General features: G+C 41.6%; 1 protein-coding gene across 3 annotated transcripts in view; it reads left to right on the plus strand.

Annotated features, from left to right (window-relative positions):
- The window catches only part of LOC115466700 (sodium channel protein type 5 subunit alpha-like), an 858,490-nt gene that overhangs the window by 185,871 nt on the left and 649,818 nt on the right, over positions 1-22,801 (plus strand). For all 3 annotated transcript variants that reach the window (XM_030198143.1, XM_030198128.1, XM_030198135.1), the window contains one exon: positions 2,774-2,902. In XM_030198143.1, coding sequence (XP_030054003.1) covers positions 2,774-2,902 — 129 coding nt within the window. The remainder of the gene's footprint in view (positions 1-2,773; positions 2,903-22,801) is intronic.

Here is a 22,801-nt window from a genome sequence, read left to right on the forward strand (position 1 = left end):
TCGTTGCTTAATTTTCAATGGTATTGACTCTTGAATTGTGCACTGTCTGTCCCGATAAACTGCTTTGCCAGGTGTTTCTTGCCTTGTGAGCCACTCTTGGAATGTAAGTTAACACTTTTAAGTCTTCGCAGCTCATAACCTTATTTTTGCTAAATGCGCCTGCTCTGCATCATTGGAATGAAGTCATGGTATGATATGAATAATGTATCTTCATTTGAGACTCCTTGAGGTTTCATGGAAGGGATGCAAAGTTTATAGAAACCATAGGCTGGGCCATTGGCATCTGGTTGCTAGCTGATTTCATGAAGAAAGTCTGACATCATGTTGTACTATCCAAAATGAAAAGGGATGTATTCATGCTATATCCAACCCCTGCAATATGACCATTCTCTGTGGAGAAAGGGCATAATTTACAATCCTTATCGAGTTTATAAAATATTTTGTTCTGTAAACATTGGAAGCTAATGACTAGTTTACTGGAACAGGTATAATTAGCATTCCTTGTGGGAAAAAAAAGAGAGAGAATAGATATTAGAAACCAAAGATCTAGTCTGATAGCAGAGATTCAGTGCATCAAACACTGATATGGCGTACTGGCCTGATTTGGACTGGCTTCATTGGTACATACAGGATGTAGCATGGTGGCTGGTCTAGTCATAGTTTCTAGATAAGAAAAATTGTGCCCCAGGTTATTTCAATCTTCATGAAACACACAGAGCCCATCTGCTGTCAAAATCAACATCACAGTTAGACATAATCAACTGAAAGGCAGAAGGGCACCAATGTTTGATTTAACGTGAATGCTGTGACTTAATATTATCCTAAAGGGATCTCTTTTTACTCTGATGTTACCCTTTTCATATTGGAAATGGTTACAAGGTGCTCACTGTGTACCATGATGAAAGGTGTATCGCATGCTGGGGATCACTCTTCAGATCTTACATTTCTGTAGATAAATGTTTAGAGGAGATGCGCTAAAGTGTTCCTCTTTTTATTACCATAACAAAATGGTTATGAATAATGAACATTACATTCACTTAAGACATCTTCAAATAAAATGTTTTTTTGTAACATCAGGGTTCATGGCATGAAATTAATTCTGGTCTTCATTTGTCTTTCCTGTAAACCAAAAAGCATGCCTCTCATGTCCCTACCCTCAAGCAGACCAGAACACCAGCTACAGTTACTATTTGCTCTTCCTGTGCAGGCTCCACAAACTAAACGTGGCAAATTTATTTTAAAATTGAGTGACTGTAGCCAGATTACCAGCTTGGAAAGGGAACTGGTAGACATGTAAAATAATGCAGGTTGATCTATGCCAGGAAATTAGTACTGGGTATCTACATTGGTTCTTGGGTGTCAGTAGACTGGAGATCTGAGCCCAGAAGTTTGCTGTCAGTGTCCCTCTAGGAGACAATATTAGCCGTGTAACTAAAGACTGAAGGCAAAAAGATGATAACAGGAAGTTAATGGAAACCGCATGCATTCCAAAGAACTGAATTCTTGAAAGACTTATCCCTCGGGGAAACAAGAAAACACACATATACAGTAACATGTACAGGTTCTGGAAAACCTTTTAACGTTTCCTCAAAGCACTTGAGGACCTATGAGATATATATAAAGGGCCCATAACAATTCATTCATTTTGGCTATTTTTGATCAGTAGGGTCTGAGAAAAGAAAGAACCATAAAATATGAATAAATTCAGGTATAATTGCTATTCATGTTCATTGTGTACACAGGTTTCCAAATTTATTGCTATGGAACTGTTCTTTATTAATAACATTTCTCAAATCATTCAATATATATCTTAAAAATCTAGATACTATGTGCCTTGCTAGATAGGATGCATGTCTATGAGCTTTAGTTCAATAATAAAGCGTCTGTTTACGCTTTCCAAAAATACTAGGAGTAGGGGGCATGCGATGAAGCTACAATGTAGTAAATTTAAAACGAATCAGAGAAAATTTTTCTTCACTCAACATGTAATTAAACTCTGGAATTTGTTGCCAGGGAATGTGGTAAAGGCGGTTAGCATAGCGGAGTTTAAAAAAGGTTTGGACAGCTTCCTAAAGGAAAAGTCCATAGATCATTATTAAATGGACTTGGGCAAAAATCCACTATTTCTGGGATAAGCAGTATAAAATGTTTTGTACTTTTTTGGGATCTTGCCAGGTATTTGTGACCTGGATTGGCCACTGTTGGAAACAGGATGCTGGGCTTGATGGACCTTTGGTCTTTCCCAGTATGGCAATACTTATGTACTTATGTAAAACAAAAAAAACATTGCCCCACTGAAATCTACTTGACTAAAATGAGGAGAGAATTGGTACACACATTAAGCAGTGACTGCTTTGCCAAGGACTTGTTGTGAAAGGACAGTGGAAAAATCTGAATAATCATCTATAAACCATTAACTTGTTACATCAACATGGGTGGAAAGAATTGAGAGAGATGTTTAATCAACTACATCCATAATTCATTCTTTTTCTACTTATTTGTCTGGGATATGTTGTCAAGTTAAGGTTTAGATGATTTGCTAGGTTGTTTTTATGTATGGATGATTGCAAGGTCATCAAGAAATGCTTCCTTGAAGCTTGTACTCGCCGAAAAATGACAGCCATACATGATCCCTCATTTACTATATGTTGTCCCCTAGTCATCAAGAGGCTGCTCACATTGTGAGTGGGCTGAATGTGCCTCGACCCCTCCACCTTTCCATCCCCTCCATTAACTGCTAATGCTCTTTACTTTTCTTAAATGCTTTACTCAGGTACACTTTCACTGGCATTTATACTTTTGAATCCCTGATAAAAATACTGGCGAGAGGATTCTGCCTGAAACCGTTCACCTTCCTCCGAGATCCATGGAACTGGTTGGATTTCAGTGTTATTGTTATGGCGTAAGTACCATCTCAAGTTATCTGTACTGGAAATATTTCTCTCTTGAGATTGTGTCTTTTTTTTTTTTTGGAGTTTCATTGCTTTATTCATTTCAGGCAGGTTATGTCAGTTAACCCCTTTGGTGCCTCTGTAAGTAATTTATCCACAAGCTGATTGATTCATTTTTTTCATAAGCATTCTGGTTAAAGGATTAAAATACTCACCTTTTTAATTTCTTTCTTTAGTTTTCAGCATCAGGATATTTTATTGATTTTATAAATTAAAATATAAAGGAGCCCTTTTTACTAAGGTGTGCTAAAAAGGGACCAGCGCTATCCCCAGCATAAGTCTTTCCCGCAGCTGAGGCCACTTATAGCGTGGTAGTAAAATGGCCCCATTTTCCATTATTCCTATTAATGGCCACATGTTAATTTCCGCATTAGCATGTGAGCACTTACCGGCACCTATTTTCTAGGCAGTAAGGGCTCGCGTGCTAATCACATGCTAATCAGTTAACACACGGCGATGCAGCTGCACTAACTGATTAGCACAGAACACGCCTATTCTCTGTCCCTAGACCCGCCCCTAGCGCTAAAAAAGAAATTCTACTTTTTAGCGTGTGAGAAACGCACACCAGACTCAAAACTACCATGGCAAATCTGGGTGTGCCCTGCTGTAGTGCTTTTTAACCTGTAGTAACCATGTGCTAGTGCTTACCACAGGCTAGTAAAAGGACTTCAAAATCAGATGCCTTATTTGTAAAATTATGGCCATAGTATTCAGTATGTACATAGAACGCTAAAGCTACCAATTTAACAGATTGATTTACAATTTATACATTACTGTACCTCAAGTAAACCTGTAAAGTGGAGGAGTGGCCTAGTGGTTAGGGTGGTGGACTTTGGTCCTGGGGAACTGAGGAACTGAGTTCGATCCCCACTTCAGACACAGGCAGCTCCTTGTGATTCTGGGCAAGTCACTTAACCCTCCATTGCCCCATGTAAGCCGCATTGAGCCTGCCATGAGTGGGAAAGCGTGGGGTACAAATGAAACAAAAAAATAATAAATACGTTTTTTTTCTTCATTTCAAAGATTAAAATATGAGGTCAATATTCAAATGCATGACCACTGTAAAATTTTAAATACATAAGAAATACATTTAAAATTATATGTGGAGGAGTGGCCTAGTGGTTAGAGCACTGGTCTTGACATTCAGAGGGGGCTAGTTCAAATCCCACTGCTGCTCCTTGTGAGCTTGGGTAATTCACTTAACACTCCATTGCCTCAGGTACAAAATTAGATTGTGAGCCCTCTACAGACAGAGAAATACCCAGTATACCTGAACGTAGCTCACCTTGAGCTACTACTGAAAAAGGTGTGAGCAAATCCAAATAAATAAATGTATTTCAGGGAGTAAGAAACAGTGGGAAATAGACTCCAGAGACAGACAAAGCAACTTTGGAAGCTTTGAGTTTATTGCTAGAAGACTTGACACAACAAGTTGTTGGTTTTCACTTAAAGGTCTTTTTCAAGACCAGCAACTTGTTGTTTCAATCCCTTTTGGAATTATAATTGGATATTTTTAGATGCAAGATTGCTTAGTAAGACTCCTGAAGCAGACCTGCGGCTGAAACACAGTACTGTTTCGAATCTTCTAGCAATAAACTCTATTTAAGCTTCCAATGTTGCTTTGTCTATTCCTGGAGTACATGGTCTATTTCCTACGGTTTGTTCCTGTGTATCTGTCATGGGATTTCAGTGTTCCTCCACCTAGGTAGACTTCCAATGTTTTCACTGAGTAAAACATGTGTAGGACAATTCTATAAAGCGACACCTACATTTAGTGCCGAGAGGGTATCTATTTGGAGCTCATTCTATAAAGGCATGTAGACACCTACTATCCTTAGTAGAGGGGTATTTTCGAAAGGACAACCAAATCAGAATTGGGATGTCCTGTTCATAACGGTAGAATAAAACCATCCATCTCACAGCCATTTTTGAACAGGAAATACGTTGGGGTTTCCTGTTCAAAAATACGTGAGAAAGTCCAAAATGAACAGCCGTTTTACATACTGAAACGTCCAAATTAGGAATGCCAAAAATCCAGGGACAAGGATGTTTGGCAGCATTTTTACAGAAATGGCCACACAGACGTCCCTGCAGAGCAGAGGGGCAGCCTAGTGTTCAATGCAGGGGACTGTAATACAGGGCACCCAGGTTCATATCCCCCCTATAACTCTTATTTTAAATGGTGAACCCTCCAGGAACAGAGAAATACCTACTGTACTAAACTGTACACCACCTCAGTAGCCTTCAGGCTTGCAGATGTCAAAAATATTTAGGTACAGTAACTACATATCTGTCTCTGGAGGGCTAACAATTTAAAGGAAAAAAAAAAGGAGAGCTAAAGTGGGAATTGAACCTGGATCCCCCTGGTTTACAGTTCACTGCACTGACCACTAGGCGTCTCCTCAGACCTGCTTTCTGCTTTTATCAGAATACCCATAGTACCTGATTTTATTTTTGTTACATTTGTACCTCGGGCTTTCCCACTCATGGCAGGCTCAATGCGGCTTACATGGGGCAATGGAGGGTTAAGTGACTTGCCTTGTCATACAGCCTGGTATTCCTTTCAAGTTTCACTTTCAGGTGAGAGGGAGGGGGACAGCAAGCACAGGGGGGGGGGGGGGGGAGGGATTCATGCCTTAATCCCTCCAGTGGTCAGCTGCTCAATCAGAGCTCTTTTTTGTACCCTGGACATGACTGAAATAGGGTCTAAATAATAGTGTCCTCCTTTTTAGACTTGGACTTTTCTTCCCATTCTATTATTGCTGTAGGACATCCTCATTTTGGGCTCTCCTTGGTTCCACCCAAAATATGCCCACAACATACCTCCATGCTATTTGGACAAACTGCAGTGTAGGGGACATTTTTAGTTCATGGACTTTTTTCTGCCATTTTGAGATGTCCATGTGCTTTGAAAATGACCACCTGATGAATCAGTAACACCGGCTGGGATGTCAATAAGCTCTTCATCTGACACGTTTGCAACAGCTGCATCTGTTTCGTCCCTCTCCACATCCTTAACAAAGCTTGCCCGCTTGTAGCAGTTCACAATGGTTGCCTGCGTAACATGATTCCAGGCTTCTTCCTGCGTATGTAGGGAATCCAACAGTGATAGATTACGAGCCAGTTCAACAGCACATTTATCCTTGCCAGTCTGGTCATCCATAACGCTCATCAGACAACGCAGCACAAGAGCCCGATAATGTTGTTTGAAATTGGCTATTATGCCCTGATCCATAGGTTGGATCAGAGAGGTAGTGTTTGGTGGCAGGAAGACCACCTTGACGTTAGACAGCCTGACGTCATCCCTGTGTGCAGCACAATTATCACAAAGCAACAAAATCTGATGCTTTTGTGCCCGCATTCTAGTGTCTAACTTCTTTAGCCACTGCTTCCAAATTTCCCCAGTCATCCATGAATATGCATTAGCCTTGTATGACACAGGAAGTCGCTTAACTTTCTTGAAGCAACGGGGGGCTGTTTGCTCTTTCCAATGACGAGGGGTTCCAATTTCTCACTCCCATCCATATTGCAGCAAAGGAGGATCGTCAGTCGGTCCTTCGACGTTTTACCTCCAGTACTTTCATCATGTTTGAATGCAAGTGTTCCATCAGGAATCGCTCGCCAGTAGAGACCGTTTTCGTCAGCATTGAAAATGTCACGAGGTTGCAAACTCGTTCAAGATGGTAGGAAGAGCTGAAACAACCCAATTTTCAGCACCAAAGTCATCAGCGTCTTGTTTCTCACCATGCTGTTTCTTGAATTTTATGCTGTTCCTCTCCTTCCATCTTTCCAACCATCCAACAGTGGCTTTGAATTCAGTTAGTCCAAGACTTTCAGCTAGCTGGTTAGCTTTCTCCATAAGCAGTGGACCACTGACAGGAAACTATCTGCTCCTGACTCGAGAAAACCACCGAAGAAGAGCATCTTCTACCTCCCTAGCTTTTCCCGCCTGTTTTCGTTTCTGTTGTGGATTTGTATTGTTTTGCCAGTCTTCCAGAAGCTGGTCTTTCTGCTTCAAGACATGTGAAATTTGACTGGGATTGACACCATATTCTTTAGCAATAGATGCTTGACTGTTTGTTTTCTCATTTTTTAAGAACTTCTATTCGTTCAGCCGGTGTTAGTCTTACAGTTCCGCCGGGACGACGACAGCGATCCCGGAGTATGCTCTAACAACATTCTTTTGCTTATTCTGCCTGTGGCAGTTAAAGAGGCAGTAAATTTGAAATTTTGTTGGTTGTCATGCGCCAATTGGCTTCCATATTCCATGCGCGCTCTTATGCGGAGTCTTTCCTGCAGTGGAACGGTCTTGAACCATGCATATAAGCGAATCTTGCACTTATCAGTGGTGTGCTAAACCGAAGTTTGTCCCAACAGAAATTGATGGTGCCAAAAACGGGACCGAAGTATGGCATGCAGTTAAACAGAGCATGCACTTATCCGACGTGCACTTAAATGGAGTGCACTGTATGTGTATGTATATGTGTATATATATATATATATATATATATATATATAATATGTGTATATGTTTATGTGTATATATTTATATATAGATATATGTGTATATATATATAATATAATATTGGTGCGAGCAGAATGCCAGCCATAGAGCTGGTGTACATGTTTGAATTTAGATTCAGGAGATATGTGACTTAATTTGTTGCATTGCATAAGTGTGGGCTCAACTCGGATTCTGCCCAGTGTGAAGTGTTCAATGCAATGTATGTGCTATTAAAAATCTGTGCATTCTAACAGAATGCGCATAGCTGGATTATTGTCATTTACATGTGTATATATTCACATGCACAACGGGGTGAATTCTACATACGGCGCCAAAAAGATCAGCACCAAAAAAGCGCATTTCTGTGAATCGCACTTAAAGTATATAGAATAGCGTTTATGCCCGGGAATCACAGCTAACGTTAGGCGTGGCCATTTGCACCAACTGAAAAGTGGTACAAATGTACATGACTAAATTAGGCACGTATCCATCTCATTCTATAACAACATGCGTAAATGTTAGGAATGCCCCCATTCCGCCCATGACCACCCCCTTTTTCATCTCGCACGTAAAATTTAGGCAATGTAATTGCACTGACTGGTAGCGCAGAACACGCCTACTCTCTGCCCCCAGACACACCCCCAGCACTAAAAAATAAATTCTACTTGTACGGGGGCATCAACATCTCCTTTCTTCTGTCGGTTATACCCCTCTCTATGCAGTCTAACATCTTTCTGGCCGTGGCCACCGCCTTGTTGTATTGTTTTTTCACCTTGAGATCCTTAGACACCATCACCTAAATTACAGCGTACTTTATAGAATACGCTTAGGCGTATTTAATTTCAGTGCTGATTTTTTTTTTTATTTAGGCGTGATATATAGAATCTAGTCCTTAGGGCCTAAGCCGAAACCAGCTACTTTGTGGTCGTTCCAGGGACAGAGTCAGCACTTATCTGGTTAAGAGCTGAATATTGGCACTGGACTAGCTAAGATAATCACATAAATAGGTCCTATCTTTATGTTGTTCATAGTAGCCAGTTAAGTGCTGAATATTGCACTTAACCAACTATGTTTACCTGGTACCCATGTGTGCCTGGATATTCAATGCTGGTGCCCAGAGAGGACCCGGCATTGAAAATCCAAGAATAAATCCGGCAGCGGTCAGCCAAGTGCTGATTGTCGTCAGCTGAATACCGACCCCTTACTTTCCTTTATAGACTAGGCTCCTACCAGGTGCCTTGCAAAAAGCCTAATTATAAGAGCTCTGTTACAGAATTTCTCTTCAACTGTCTAAAAGCCACTTTTCCTAAAATTTGAGTTAAAACAGATCGAATAGAAAGAGGGTAGAATTCTGAGAACTGATTTCTGTGAGTATTTCGTTTTTCACGTTTGGGGTAATAACTGCTAGTTAGCATCAGGAATGACACCTTCCTGCAATTAAAAGAGCAGAAAATTTCAGCGGAGGCTTAAGACATGACACTGGTAACCCATCAAGCTGAATGGCTGAAGATTTAATTTCCATCATAGTTGATTCTATTTCATGATATCTCACAGGGTAAAAAGACTCCCTCTTTGGCCCAGCAGATTCCATAGCAATTGGACTTGACTGATCATCCATAGACAAACTCAAAGCCCCGTCTTTTTTTTTTTTTTGTCCTTGGCATGTACAGTTTGCTCTGCATTTTCCTCTTTTAGAGCACACTATCAACGCTAGGCACATCTATAGACAACTCATCCCTCTCAGAGGGCACATTGAAGATACCTGATGTTCAAAAAAACTCTACAAACTGATCACCATTAAGCAAGAAATCATTGAGAAGTTCTGCAGAAGAGCTGCCAGTCGATTCCTGCACCAGATGAAATACGCACTTTGGCTGATTCCAGACACAATCTTAATTTGTGGGTTTTTTTCTTTTTTTTTTTACATAGAGGGGCATAATAGAACGCGAACGCCCATCTCCATGGGCGTCTGTGTCTGAGAACGGGTAGGTGAAGGGGTGGGACAGACCGTATTTTTGAAAAAAATGGGCGTCCATCTTCCGCTTCGAAAATACGGTTTGTATGGACCAAAATGCCATGGATTTAGTTGTTTCCGAGCTGGGCGTTTGTTATTTTTTTTTGCGATAATGGAAACTAAAAACGCCCAGCTCAAAAACGTCCTAATCCGAGCCATTTGGTTGTGGGTGGGGCCAGGATTCGTAGTACACTCGCCCCCCTGACATGCCAGGACACCAACTGGACACCCTAGAGGTCAGTGCGGTGGATTTCAGACAACACTTCCACATGCATAGGTCCCTTACCACGGGTGCTGAGCCTCCAACCCCCTCCCCCAAAACCCACTACCCACAAATGTACAACACTACCATAGCTCTTAGGGGTAAAGGGGGCACCTACATGTGGGTACAGTGGGTTTTGGAGGCCTCCCATTTACCAGCACAAGTGTTACAGGTAGGGGGGATGGGCCTGGGTCCGCCTGCCTGAAGTGCACTGCGGTACCCACTAAAAGTGCACCAGGGACATGCATACATGCAGGCCTCTAGGACTTGTTGCTGCTGTATAATCTTGGCACACCAGTTGACACCTGAAGACTAATGTCTCTGAAAACGTCCTTTATTGGAATAAGCACGTTTACTCACAGTTAACTGCAGATCAGAGGTTGTTCCCCACTGGCAAAGAGTCTCCCTGGTACTGAGATTAGCAGTAGGTCAGAGCTGGCAGAATGGTGTACAGTGCCCTCTTTCAGCAACATTCAAGGTAAGAACTAAGTTCTGTAACGTGGCTAACACATGAAAAGGATCTAAAACTGTGTTACAGAAATGGCCACTACCTCATGGACTGCTGGAAACAAAACAGGGCACACTCTGACCCAGTAAGCATAGGGAAAAGCACCATGGGAATAGAGCCTACCAACTACCAACATTGTGAGCATGTAACACAAGCTAGTGGAATCACGGAGCCCAATACCCTACACCCACCACAATGCATTGCTGATGTGACTCTGCAGTGCCCTTAACAGAAAAGGTACCAAACAAACAAACGCATACAAAAGCAACCAAACAAACAAAGCATACAAAAGCAACCTTAACAGAAAAGGTGTCACACTCACCTGAGACCTGCATCAGAACCAGGGAAAGGCTGTCAGAGGATAGAACGCATTCTGCTGTCATGGAGGTGGGTACAGCATTTGAGGCTGGCATACAGGCTGGGAAAAAAGTTTTTAAAGTGGGTTTTTTTTGGTGGGAGGGGGTTAGTGACCACTGGGGGAGTCAGGGGAGGTGATTCGTGATTCCCTCCGGTGGTCATCTGGTCAGTTGGGGCACTTTTTTGGGACTTGGACCTGAAAAAAAAGGGTCCAAATAAAGCGGACCAAATTCTCGTTAAAAACGCCCTTCTTGTTTCGATTATCAGCTAAAGACGCCCATCTCTCCTCGGCCGATAACCACGCCCAGTCCCGCCTTCGCCACGCCTCCAACACGCCCCCATCAACTTCATTCCTGCGACGGAGTGCAGTTGAAGACAACCAAAATCGGCTTTCGATTATACCGATTTGTTCGCCCACGGGAGAAAGACGCCCATCTCCCGATTTGGGTCGAAATATGGGCGTCTTACTCTTTCGAAAATAAGCTGGATAGTATCACCTTTTGTTGATAGAAAGCTTGATGTTGTTTATGTAATATGTTAATCACTTGAAGGGCAGCTCTATAAAGGGCCTGTAAATGTATGCGCTGATTGCATGCACAAATTTAGAATAGGCACACTTGCATGTGTGAATGATGTCACACATTGGCATTTACACACGTATGTCCTAGGTGCTATTCTATGAGAAGAAACAAGAAAAAGCAAAACTTGGGCCTTCAGGTTGGAGTTAATTACAGTTCTTATTTGAGAAGTGACCCGACACAGGCCGTGTTTCTGCACAAAAGCTCCTGCCTCAGGGATCAAAGTGTTCTTATGGATATGATCAAAAAATGTTGGAATAAACCAGGAAATAAGGGTATTTTGTCCCGAGCGTGGCAACTGTCAGTGTAGTTTTTAAGCAAAAGCTGTCGGTGAAAAAAGTGCCAGTATAGTTTTTGTGTCATGGGTGTCCTGCCTAGCAATGCATGCCTCTTACAGAACAGTGTCAGATGCGTACATTGCAAGGTGCACTAAGGCGTGCTAGCCACTGCTCCCTATAAGCTGAGCAAGAGTCCTCCACCTAAAGCCCTGCCAGTGGGTGGTGCTGTTTTACTATCACACTTTCAATAGTGAGGGACAGGCAAGTTGTGCAGGGCTCCAGGAACCTACCTTTTCCTAATGATTGAAAATGCAGTTTGGGGTCGCCCACTCAGCTTAGAGGGAACAGTGGCACTAGTTTATGCCTGCTGCTTACTTGGAATAAGTGGCTTTGCTCCACTATTCTATAATGGTTTAGGCCAGAAGTGTAGCCAGGTTGGGGGGGGGGGGGGGGGGAGCAGAGAACGGACTGCCGACAGTGCCGGCGCCTATATTTCACACGATAGATGGCGTGAAAAATAGGCACCGGTGCCATTGGAAATCTGGGGGAGCTGTTGCTCCCCTAGCAACCCACCTAGCTAAGCCTCTGGTTTAGGCGTGCCTTGATGCCATTATACAATTGGTACTAAGATGGTACCTAAAGTTAGGTGCTACTCTGTAGAGTTGCCCCCTTTTAACTTTCACCGTTTATAGTCTAAGTGCAGTTGGCGGTGGAGCACTTGGAGCCCCTCATGAAATCACATGCAACCCTCACCTTCAGCTGCCATAACTACGTCTGAGATTTTATCAGCTATAGACTGTAGTAGAACCTGCCGGATAGCGACACTGACTATAATTGTTTGCTTAAAATGCTGTGGTTGAGGTTTTAAACATATGCTCACTACAGATTTTTATATATTGACCCAATAAGTTCCACCACTGAAAATATAAATGTGACTTTAACCAGATTTCATATCCATTTAAAGTTACAGTGCTTTGTAAGAGTCTCCAGACTCCACCTTTGTATGTTAATCAAATTTTATTGTCTGAAAAATACATTTCAGAAGTCCATTAAAATGCTCTACACTTTCAACATGAAAGAACAATTATTGAAATATTCAAAAATTAATTAAGAATGAAAAGAATGGTCTGAATTATATAAGTCTTTACTGTAGTTGTCATAGCAAACCCAAATTAATTCTGTTTCCAAACATTGCCTTAACAAGGCCCATAATAAGTTAAATAGAGCCCACCTGTTTCAAATCAGCATAGTTAAGCTGATTTAAATACTCTCAGATGAAAAATCAAACTGTTTCTGTTGTATGAAATACATTTGAAGTAATTGTCTAAACATGCCAAACATGGAGCAAACAACAGAAGTCTGTAGTAAAGTGGTACAAAGATACAAATGGTGGGAAGTTTATAGTGCAAATATGTTCAGATATTCGTGAGTATTTTCAGCTTCTTCATTTTAAACTGAATACAGTTTGGCACCATCGAAACACTGTCAGTCAGGCTGGCCATCCTTAGAAGCCATAGATTAAGGCATGGGTTTTCAATACTTCAAGGGGTACGTGATAACTCAGTAGAGGGTACATGACATCCAGTAAAAGATCTTCCTCACCTCCCTTCCACACATCCCTCCCCCCCCCCCCCACTCCAAAGCAGCAGCGGTGGCAAAACAACATAATCACATGGGTGCAGTCTTCATGCCATGTTGTCAGCTCTGCTGGTCCCTGCCCCCTCTGACATTTTTCTGTTCCAGGGCAGGGCCCAGGGGACCAGCAGAGCCGACAGTGTGTGCACAAAGACTGCAGCCCAGGGACTGTTCTGTATTTTGAGGCTGCTGCTACTATTTTAGAGAAGCAGCAGCAGCAACCCAGGGGAACAGAACATGTGAGGGAGAGAAGAGACACTGGATGGAGAATAGGGAGAGAAAGAGGGAAGATGCTGGATGGAAGAGGGAAGAGAAAGAGGGGAGACAATGGAAGAAAGATTGGGGAAAGAAAGAGGAGAAATGCTGGATGGAAAGGGAAAGAGGACAGAGTTAGTGAAAGACTGGGGATTAACAGGAAAGGGGGAAAAAAGAGCCAGGCTGAGGGAGATGGAAAGCTTTCGGTAAAGCTTTAGGTAGACACAGTAAAAAAAAGAGGAAAATTGAAGTCTAGGTAATAAGAATGAATTAAAATTTGGAGAGAGAGAAGTAGAAAAATAAATTGAAGAAATTCAAAATGAAAAGGAGGACAGAGAAAAATAACAAGAGTTAAGATGAGATGGAGGAAAGGGGTGGAATTTGATACACTTTCTTTCTGTGGTTACAGTCAAAGCAGTTTATTATTTATGGGTATTTAATTTTGTACCTGGGGCAATGGAGGGTTAAGTGACTTACCCAGAGTCACAAGGAGCTGCAGTGGGAATTGAACGCAGTTCCCTTGCAACTCAGGCCACTACACTAGCCATTAGGTTACTCCTCCACTAATTGTGTTGACTTGAGCAGAAACCAGAGCTCGAACTGAACCAAAAGTTAGACACCTGGTATTTACATCAGCTGAAACCTGGGGTAAATGCTGGTGTCCAACTCTGGACATTTTGCCATAGAAATGGGGCTATTCTATAACTGAATAACCCCAAAGGGATAGTAGAATATAATCAACACTTTATTCAACGTAAATTCTATAACCCCACATGCAACTTTTGGGAATGCCCCTTCCACTTCTTTGGCCTCATCCCCTTTTGAGTTGTGCACTAGGGAATTTAGGCATGAAGGGTTATAGAATAGGGCGCGGGGAGATGCACATGCATATTTCAATTATTGGCAATTAACAGCAATAATAGATCACATCAATTAGTTTCAATTAGTTGGCTCATAAGCTAGTTAATTTGTGTGTGAATCTTTCATCTGTGCGCAAATATATAGAATTCGGGGTATTAGTGTAAATAGACACTTATGCTACTATTCTATAATGGCAGTTTCGTGTATAATTGCCGTTATAGAGTTCATGCTTTCTGCTTCCACTGATGATCTTGAAACAGCATCATCTATTCTGCTAAGAGGAATGGGTAAAAACTGCAGCATCCCACTGTGAAAAGCTGGTAAATATTTCTACTCTATGACTTATGACTAATTGCTGTGCAAGGGGCTTTCACCAAGAAATGAGTCAAGGAGTATGAAAAATTATGCAAACAGGACTGAATCAAGACACAAGTGGGTGATATCAATTCATGGCACTAGGACAGAGCTGCTCTTCTTGAGCTCAGAGTGTAGTGTAACGTTCTGAGCATGTGTGCAGTGATCACCCCTTCTCATACGCAGTGGGTGTCCTCTGCGCCTCAGTTTTGTGTCTTCTGCTCTGCCGAACGTATGTGTGACAAAGCTCTTCCAATAACATGTATAATTTGTCAATGTTATCATATTTTCTCTGTTCAGCTTTGAAGATTTATGGTTTAAGCTCTTTCCTGTTTATCAGTACTTTGAGTATTGTGACCAAATGTGAGAGCTGAAAGATCTTAATGAGAGACTTCAGCATTGCTTAATCAAAGGATCTGTCCTGTGCTAGAGTTTGGTCCAAACAACAAAGTGCAGTGAAAGCATAAACAAGGAAATATGTAGTTGCACTGCAGATAGTATTCCCACTCCCGGAGAGCCACTACAGAAACAGCAGCTGCAATCTAATAGGACTTGGCCTTGGAGCTGGGAGAAATAGTGCCTTGGTCATAGCAGAACTGTATACAATAAATAGTTAAGTTCCTATTAAGCAGCAGAAAAGAGTCCATTTACAGTCTAGAGTATGAAGGGCTTTCCCAGGAATATCTGAATGGGGCTTCTGAAAGAAATCAAGAAATGTATTATGTCCAATAAAAAAAAGGTATCATCTTATTTTCTTTTCCATTTTATTTTGTTTGATTTCTATTGATTACCTTTGAAAGAAGGTAGAAAGCACTGTTTCTTCAAGTAGTTAAAGAATCTTTGAGAACATTTGACTGTGTGGGTTGATTAAAGGGCCTAAGAAAATTTAACACTGAGCAGCCCTAAGCTTGGAAGTTGCCCACTTGTGTGCTTGACTCATTCTTGCTTGTTAATAGAAAAAAAAAAAAAACCCCAATGTTACCTGTAACAGGTGTTTTCCATAGACAGCAGGACTGGTAAGGCTCACAGTTTCTCCCACCTTCCTGAGAGTTGCGTGAAGGCTGAGCTTTGGGAACTGAATAGCTGAATAGAGTGTTGTTTGTGCTCAGAACTTTACAATAAGCTCTAAGCTCTGGGAGATCATTGTTGGATGACATCACCCACTTGTATGCCTTATCAATCGTACTGTCTATAGAAAACACTTGTCACAGGTAAACAACATTTCTTCCCCCCCCCCCCCCTTTAATATTATTAATTTTTTTTTTTTTATATTTCTATAATTGTTTTACATAATATACTCTACTTTTTCAATGTGGAATAACAATTCTTCCGCATTGAAAGAGTATATTGTGTAAAACAGTGAAATAAACTCTGACTTTAGGTCATTTTGAGTTGTGGTTTTTTTTACAGCAGAATGTGAAAAATGTACAAGGATGCAAAGACCTTTAGAAGATGTATTTAGGGGCAGAGTTTAGGTGGAACATGGGTGGTCATGATTTATATGCATATTTTGTTAAAAAGAAATGCAATCTTAAGTATTTGAAAGTATGTACATTTACCCTTGCTTTTGAGCAGGCATAATGCCCGTGTCCACAGTCTAGGCGCAATTTCTTGCAGGATTTGTGCTAGTATTTTATAAAGACACATATAGGCATCTATACATCTTTATTAAATAGATTGTCTCTGGGAAAACACGACTAACGTCACAAGACTTTAGTTGTGTTTTCCCAGAGACAGTCACAAAGGGCTAGACTCTGTATATGGTGCCTGAAAAATGGAGAAAAAAATATGCCTAGGTGTAAGTACTCCTAAACGTTATAGAATAGGCTTAAAGTTCCACATGGTATATTGAATAATGACGATCGCCTCTCTAGGCGACCAAATTTGGTCACGTTCATTTAGGCCAGGTTTTACTTGGCATAAATACCAATGCCTAAGTTAGGTGCAGAGCGGGTGTATTCTATAATAATGCGCATAGATTTTTGAAATGCCCATGACATGCCCATAACCACACTCCCTTTTCAACTGTTCAAGTTGGAATTTACACGCAGCACGTTATGGTTAGCGGGTTGTGTGGATAAATTGTAATTAATGCCAATTAGTGCTGATAATTGCTTGTTAGCATCCAGTGAACAGCACTGATTAGCTAGTTAACCAGTTAAGTTAAGCGCATTGCTATAAAGTACGCTTGGCTTTCTGTGCAGAAATTAAGGCGCAATATATAGAATCTTGGGGGAAAAGGCTAAAAATTGTTGCCTTCCTGTCCTATTCATCTGGTCTTATGAAATTTCTTATGAAATTTCTTCCTAGAAAGTAATTTTATAACAGTTTACCCACAGTGATAGGCTTAAAATAGGCGCTTGCTTCTTATTTTATAAAGATGCATAGCCACCTATGTTTGCATTTATAAAATTGCTACACAAAAGCTACAAAACCCACAGTTATAATGAGGCCACATAAGTTTACACCTGCTGGGAAATTGTTGTAAGTGTATGTATGTGTAAAACACATGTGCTGATCTGTATTGTGTAAAGACCATGCATAAAATTGTGACTCTCCTCACACTCTGCCCAAAATCTACCCAAACACTACATGTCACTACATGTATTTATATATGAGGGGTCATTTTGTAAGTTGTATTTAACACATGCATACTTTGGAGGAAAGGCAAGAAAGGGAAGATATAATGGAGATATTTAAATATCTCCTTGGCATTAATGCACAGGAGGTGTCTCCTTTAATTGAAAGGAAGCTCTGGAATGAGGGGGCATAGGATGAAGGTGAAAAGGTACAGACTCAGGAGTAACTAGAGAAAATACTTTTTCACGGAAACTGTGTTGAACACGTGGAATGGGGGAGGTGGAGACGAAGGCTGTATCTGAACTCAAGAAATTATGGGACATTGGATCTGTAAGGAAGAGGAAGAGATAGTAGATGATAGTCGAGATCGGGAGGCGGGGCTGGTGGTTGGGAGGCGGGGATAGTGCTGGGCAAACTTATACGGTCTGTGCCAGAGCCGGTGGTGGGAGGCGGGGCTGGTGGTTGGGAGGCAGGGATAGTGCTGGGCAGACTTATACGGTCTGTGCCAGAGCCAGTGGTTGGGAGGCGGGGATAGTGCTGGGCAGACTCATATGGTCTGTGCCCTGAAGAGCACAGGTACAAATCAAAGTAGGGTATACACAAAAAGTAGCATATATGAGTTGTCTTGTTGGGCAGACTGGATGGACCGTGCAGGTCTTTCTCTGCCGTCATCTACTATGTTACTATGATATGGATGGGCAAACTGGATAGGCCTTATGGTCTTTATTTGCCATCATTTTCTATGTTTTTTTTAATATGCGCAAAAAAGCCATTACAGTATTATCCCTTAATAAATTATAAGGTTTTTGCCCTCCCTCACTCTTCCCTAAAACCACTGCCCTTTTATAGACATATAAAAGTTTAGCCATATTTTGAGTAAAATGTCAGTTATAATTAAAAGTGGCCGCATAAAAAAAGCAGCACTTATGTAGTCAGCAGTACTGTTGACTGCGTAATTGCTTTTGAATATTGGCCTGGTATATGCATCCATCTATATCTATCCATCTGTACCTAGCTATTGCTATATTTAGATATATAGAATCTCACTGAACAGTGCTGCCTTCTAGACATTCAAGAGAAGCTGTTGTATTATTGCATGTGTCAGACTGAATTGGGAGGCTTGCTTTGTTCAGCTTTTAATTTGTAATCTATGTATGTGTTTTCTTGATTGAAGATACATTCTGTGCCAAAAAAAAAAATCATGTTTGGTTTATAGTGCTTTGAAAGAGAATCATTTCCAAGCGTGCTTTATTCAAATGAAGCACTCACATTTTTCACAGGGCTATATTTTGGTTGCTGGAATTCAGACAGAAATACTTTTAATTTTTCCTGTCACAGCGTTAAAACCACAGTGCTTCCAAGAAATGCCACCCCCCCCCCCCCCCCCCAATACAAAGAAAAAATCAAATCTGTGTTTCACCAAAATTTCTTTTCATTTTTAAAGACTTTTTTTTATGGCCAGTTCTACTAAAGGCCCGTTTCTATTTTTTTTTCTGTTCTTGCCCTAGGAATCTGCTGTACCTGAGACCTCTCACTTTGATTTTTCTATTCAATCTCTCATAATTCAGAAGCAGAGAAAGGGCTATAAGGAGGGAATAAATCTAAGAAGGAAGCTGGCAGCCATGTTTGAATTAAGGACAATTTCCTGGTGTGTTAGCATTCACCAGTGCAGTTAATGTGCATTGTTAGTCATGTTAGTGCTTGGCAATATAGTGGCACCTCAAGGTCTAAATCTCCCAAAATAATTCCTATATATGTACATTTACAGATCCCTAAGAAACATGGAAACAAAAAGTTGGTTGAATTACTTGAGAGGTAGATGATCCATTGGTCAGTGACTTGTCATGTAAATTTGACTACAGTTAAAGAAATGAAGGGAAAAGAAGAATGCATATTATAGGCAACACCCTTTCCCCTTTGGCCCTACACATTTACATAACTTCACATCAGGGTGGCTAAAATATATAGGGATCGGTTTTCAGCTGGCGGCAGAAAGAGTTTTTGTTAGCCACTGCTGGCATTTATCCCCAGATGTTCAATGCTGGACCATGTCCAGGCACCGGCATTGCATATCCTCAGAAGCTTAGCGGTGATTGGGTGGCAACACCGGTGGTTGGGAGGCAGGGCAAGTACTGGGCAGACTTCTACGGTCTATGCCCCGAAAATGGCAATGATAATCAAGGTCAGGTATACTTATAAGTTTATCTTTTTGGGCAGCCTGGATGGACCGTACAGGTCTTTATCTGCCGTCATCTACTATGTTACTATCCAGCTTATAATCGAAAGACAAAAACGCCTATATTGCGACCTAAATCGGGAGATAGGCGTTTATCTCCCAAAAACGAATAACGCGGTATAATCGAAAGCCGAACTTGGACGTTTTCAACTGCACTCCATCGCGGAAGCGTACAAAGTTGACGGGGGCGTGTCGAAGGCATGGTGAAGGCGGAACTGGGGCGTGGTTATCGGCCGATCAGAGATGGGTGCCTTTTGCCGATAATGGAAAAAAAAATATGCGTTTTTAGCGAGAATTTAGGGCACTTTTTCTGGACCCTGTTTTTCCACGAATAAGGCCTCAAAAAGTGCCCTAAATGACCAGATAACCACTGGAGGGAATCGAGGATGACCTCCCCTGACTCCCCCAGTGGTCACAAACCCCCTCCCACCACAAAATATGCCGTTTCACAACTGTTTATTTTCACCCTCAAATGTCATACCCACCTCCCTGGCAGCAGTATGCAGGTCACTGGAGCAGTTATTAGGGGGTGCAGTGGACTTCAGGCAGGTGAACCCAGGCCCATCCCTCCCCTACCTGTTACAATTGTGCTGCTTAATGCTTATTAGTCGTCCAACCCCCCAAACCCACTGTACCCACATGTAGGTGCCCCTCTTCACCCCTTAGGGCTATAGTAATGTTGTAGACTTGTGGGCAGTGGGTTTTGAGGGGGATTTGGGGGGCTCAACACACAAGGGAAGGGTGCTATGCACCTGGGAGCTGTTTTACCTTTTTTTTTGTTTTTGTAAAAGTGCCCCCTAGGGTGCCCGGTTGATGTCCTGGCATGTGAGGGGGGACAGTGCACTACGAATCCTGGCCCCTCCCATGAACAAATGCCTTGGATTTATTCGTTTTTGAGCTGGGCGCTTTCATTTTCCATTATCGCTGAAAAACAAAAACGCCCAGCTCACAAATTGTCGAATAAAACACGGACGTCTATTTTTTTCGAAAATACGGTTCGGTCCGCCCCTTCACGGACCCGTTCTCGGAGATAAACGCCCATGGAGATAGACGTTGTCGTTCAATTATGCCCCTCCACGTATATGGCCAGCTATCTCTTATGCAGTTAAGGGCCCTGTTTACTAATCCACACTAGAGGCGCGCTAGTGTTTTTACCATGTGCTAAGCATTAGTGTGCACTAACTGTGTAGATGCTCATAAGTTTCCCAAAAACGCTAGCGCACCTTAGTAAACAGAGCCCTATGGGCCTCTTTTACAAAGCCGCGCTACCGATTCCCAGTGCAGCAAATGAGAGGAAACTCATTCAATTCCTATGGGCTTTCTCTCATTTGCTGCACGGGAATCAGTAGCGCGGCTTTGTAAAAGAAGCCCTGATATTCAGCACTTAATTGCCTAAGCGACATTGCATAAAGGTACAGCTGACTTCACTGCATAAATGCTGACTCATCCCTCAGACCGACCACAAAATAGCCAGCTTTGAGTTTAGTGATCAAGGATGATATTCAACAGCACTAACCAGTTAAGTGCCACTGAACATCCGTGGATAGCCCCCAAACAAGTGATTTAACCAGTCAGGAGCCGTTTCTGGCCAGTTAAACTGCTTTGAATATCGACCTCCTAACTTTTACTAAAGAGCAAAATGGGGCCCAATATTCAAAGGGAATTATTTGGATCACAGCGACGGTATCTGTGGTTTTCCAGTGGCATTGTATAAATAGTGTCACTGCCAATCCTTAAAGAGCACCTCTAGTGCAGGGATGGAGCAATGGTAGAGCTGATGATATTCGGTCTGCTCTCTATATAGTTAGCCAGATAAAATGCTACCCTAAATTTATCTGTTTAGTTTTGTCCAGAGAGTGGACTGAATATCGCCATTCTCCAGATGGCAGTAGTGCAGTCCACTCTTCCTGAATATTCAGCACTGCTCATTGAATATCCATGATTAATTTAAAAACTGTGACCAGTGTTTAAAAGAAACGCTGACAGTGATGTTTAAATATTAACCCGATGATGTTTTATTTATTTCTCTTAAACTGCATAATGGCTTTTAATTGAACATGCTTTTAGTAAAAGCAGCCAGAAAACAAAAATCTTGCCCACTGCAGGCATCTGACCAAACTTTGGATTATAGAACCCCCAGTAGTCCTAACAGTAGGGATGAAATGGCTTCCTTTTAACATTCAAACATGGACAGCCTTGCTGGGGAAAATACAGAATTCAAAATATGGACCTTTCTCTCCTTTAGAATCATTTTTCTTCATCTTTTCAGGGCCTGGGTCTTTCTCCAGAAGTCAGATAAATTTATGCTGACTACTTGTAGCAAAGCTTTTTGTCTTCACTATTGTAATTTGATGAATATTTGTCGATTTTTCCAGGGAAAATGTGGCCTGTATGAAAAATGATCAAAGCAAATGCACGTATGTTGTTTTTTTTAGAAAGCGCCGGTAAGAATGGGCCTTAGCACATCCTTACATGGGTCTTTCTCATGTGCTAAGGCCATTTTTACTATGGCCATAAAAAGCGCCTTTTTTTACTTTGTTTCATTTATGGCTGTGCACTAATTTTATAATAATTAGAGGGAAGAGATACCCAATCATCACATCATACAAAATACAGAGGGTTCTGTTCTAAATAGTAAGCAATCGTGGAGAGTGTTCAAGGAGGAAAAGCCTCGAGAAGCTCCTAGATGTACAATACAATTTTACAGGAGCCAGGACTTCATCATCATCAGCAAAAACCTCCTTAATTTACAAAAACAGCCCGCTAAATGAATACAACCCAAAATCAATTCACGGAGCTTAGCTTTGGCTGCCAGGTCTCTTCTCTTCCTTTTGACAATCTATTCAAACCGACCGTGATCAACGGTGGCAAGCGTTTCGAATGACTGCATCAGGATCACAGGTCAGAAGAATTTCAATTCCATTCAAACAAGTCGACGGAGGCCTGTGCTGTGATCCTTATGCAGTTATTTGAAACTCTGGCCACCGTTGATCACGGTCGGCTCGAACAGATTGTCTGAGGGAAGAGAAGAGACCTGGCAGCGAGAAGCTAAGTTCTGTGAATTGATTTTGGGTTGCGTTCATTTACCGGCTGTTTTTTGTAAATGAAGGAGGTTTTTGCCGATGATGAAGAAGTCTTGCTCCTGTAAGATTGTATTGTACATCTAGGAGCTTCTCGAGGCTTTTCCTCCTTGAACACTCTCCATGTTTGCTTACAATTTAGAAGAGAGCCCTCTGTATTTTGTATGATGTGCACCAATTTTACCATTATTAGTAGGTGAAGAAAAAAAAGGGGTGGGAATGACCATTGCAATGAGCCAGGATAAAATTCAAATCCTTTATTCATTCACATATATAGATATAGTTATATATCAGCATTTGCTTCAAGACACAACATTGGAGGAAAGCGTCAAACTGGACCTAGGGCTG

This window comes from Microcaecilia unicolor, chromosome 1 (assembly GCF_901765095.1).
Source record: "Microcaecilia unicolor chromosome 1, aMicUni1.1, whole genome shotgun sequence".
Taxonomy (NCBI): Eukaryota; Metazoa; Chordata; class Amphibia; order Gymnophiona; family Siphonopidae; genus Microcaecilia; species Microcaecilia unicolor.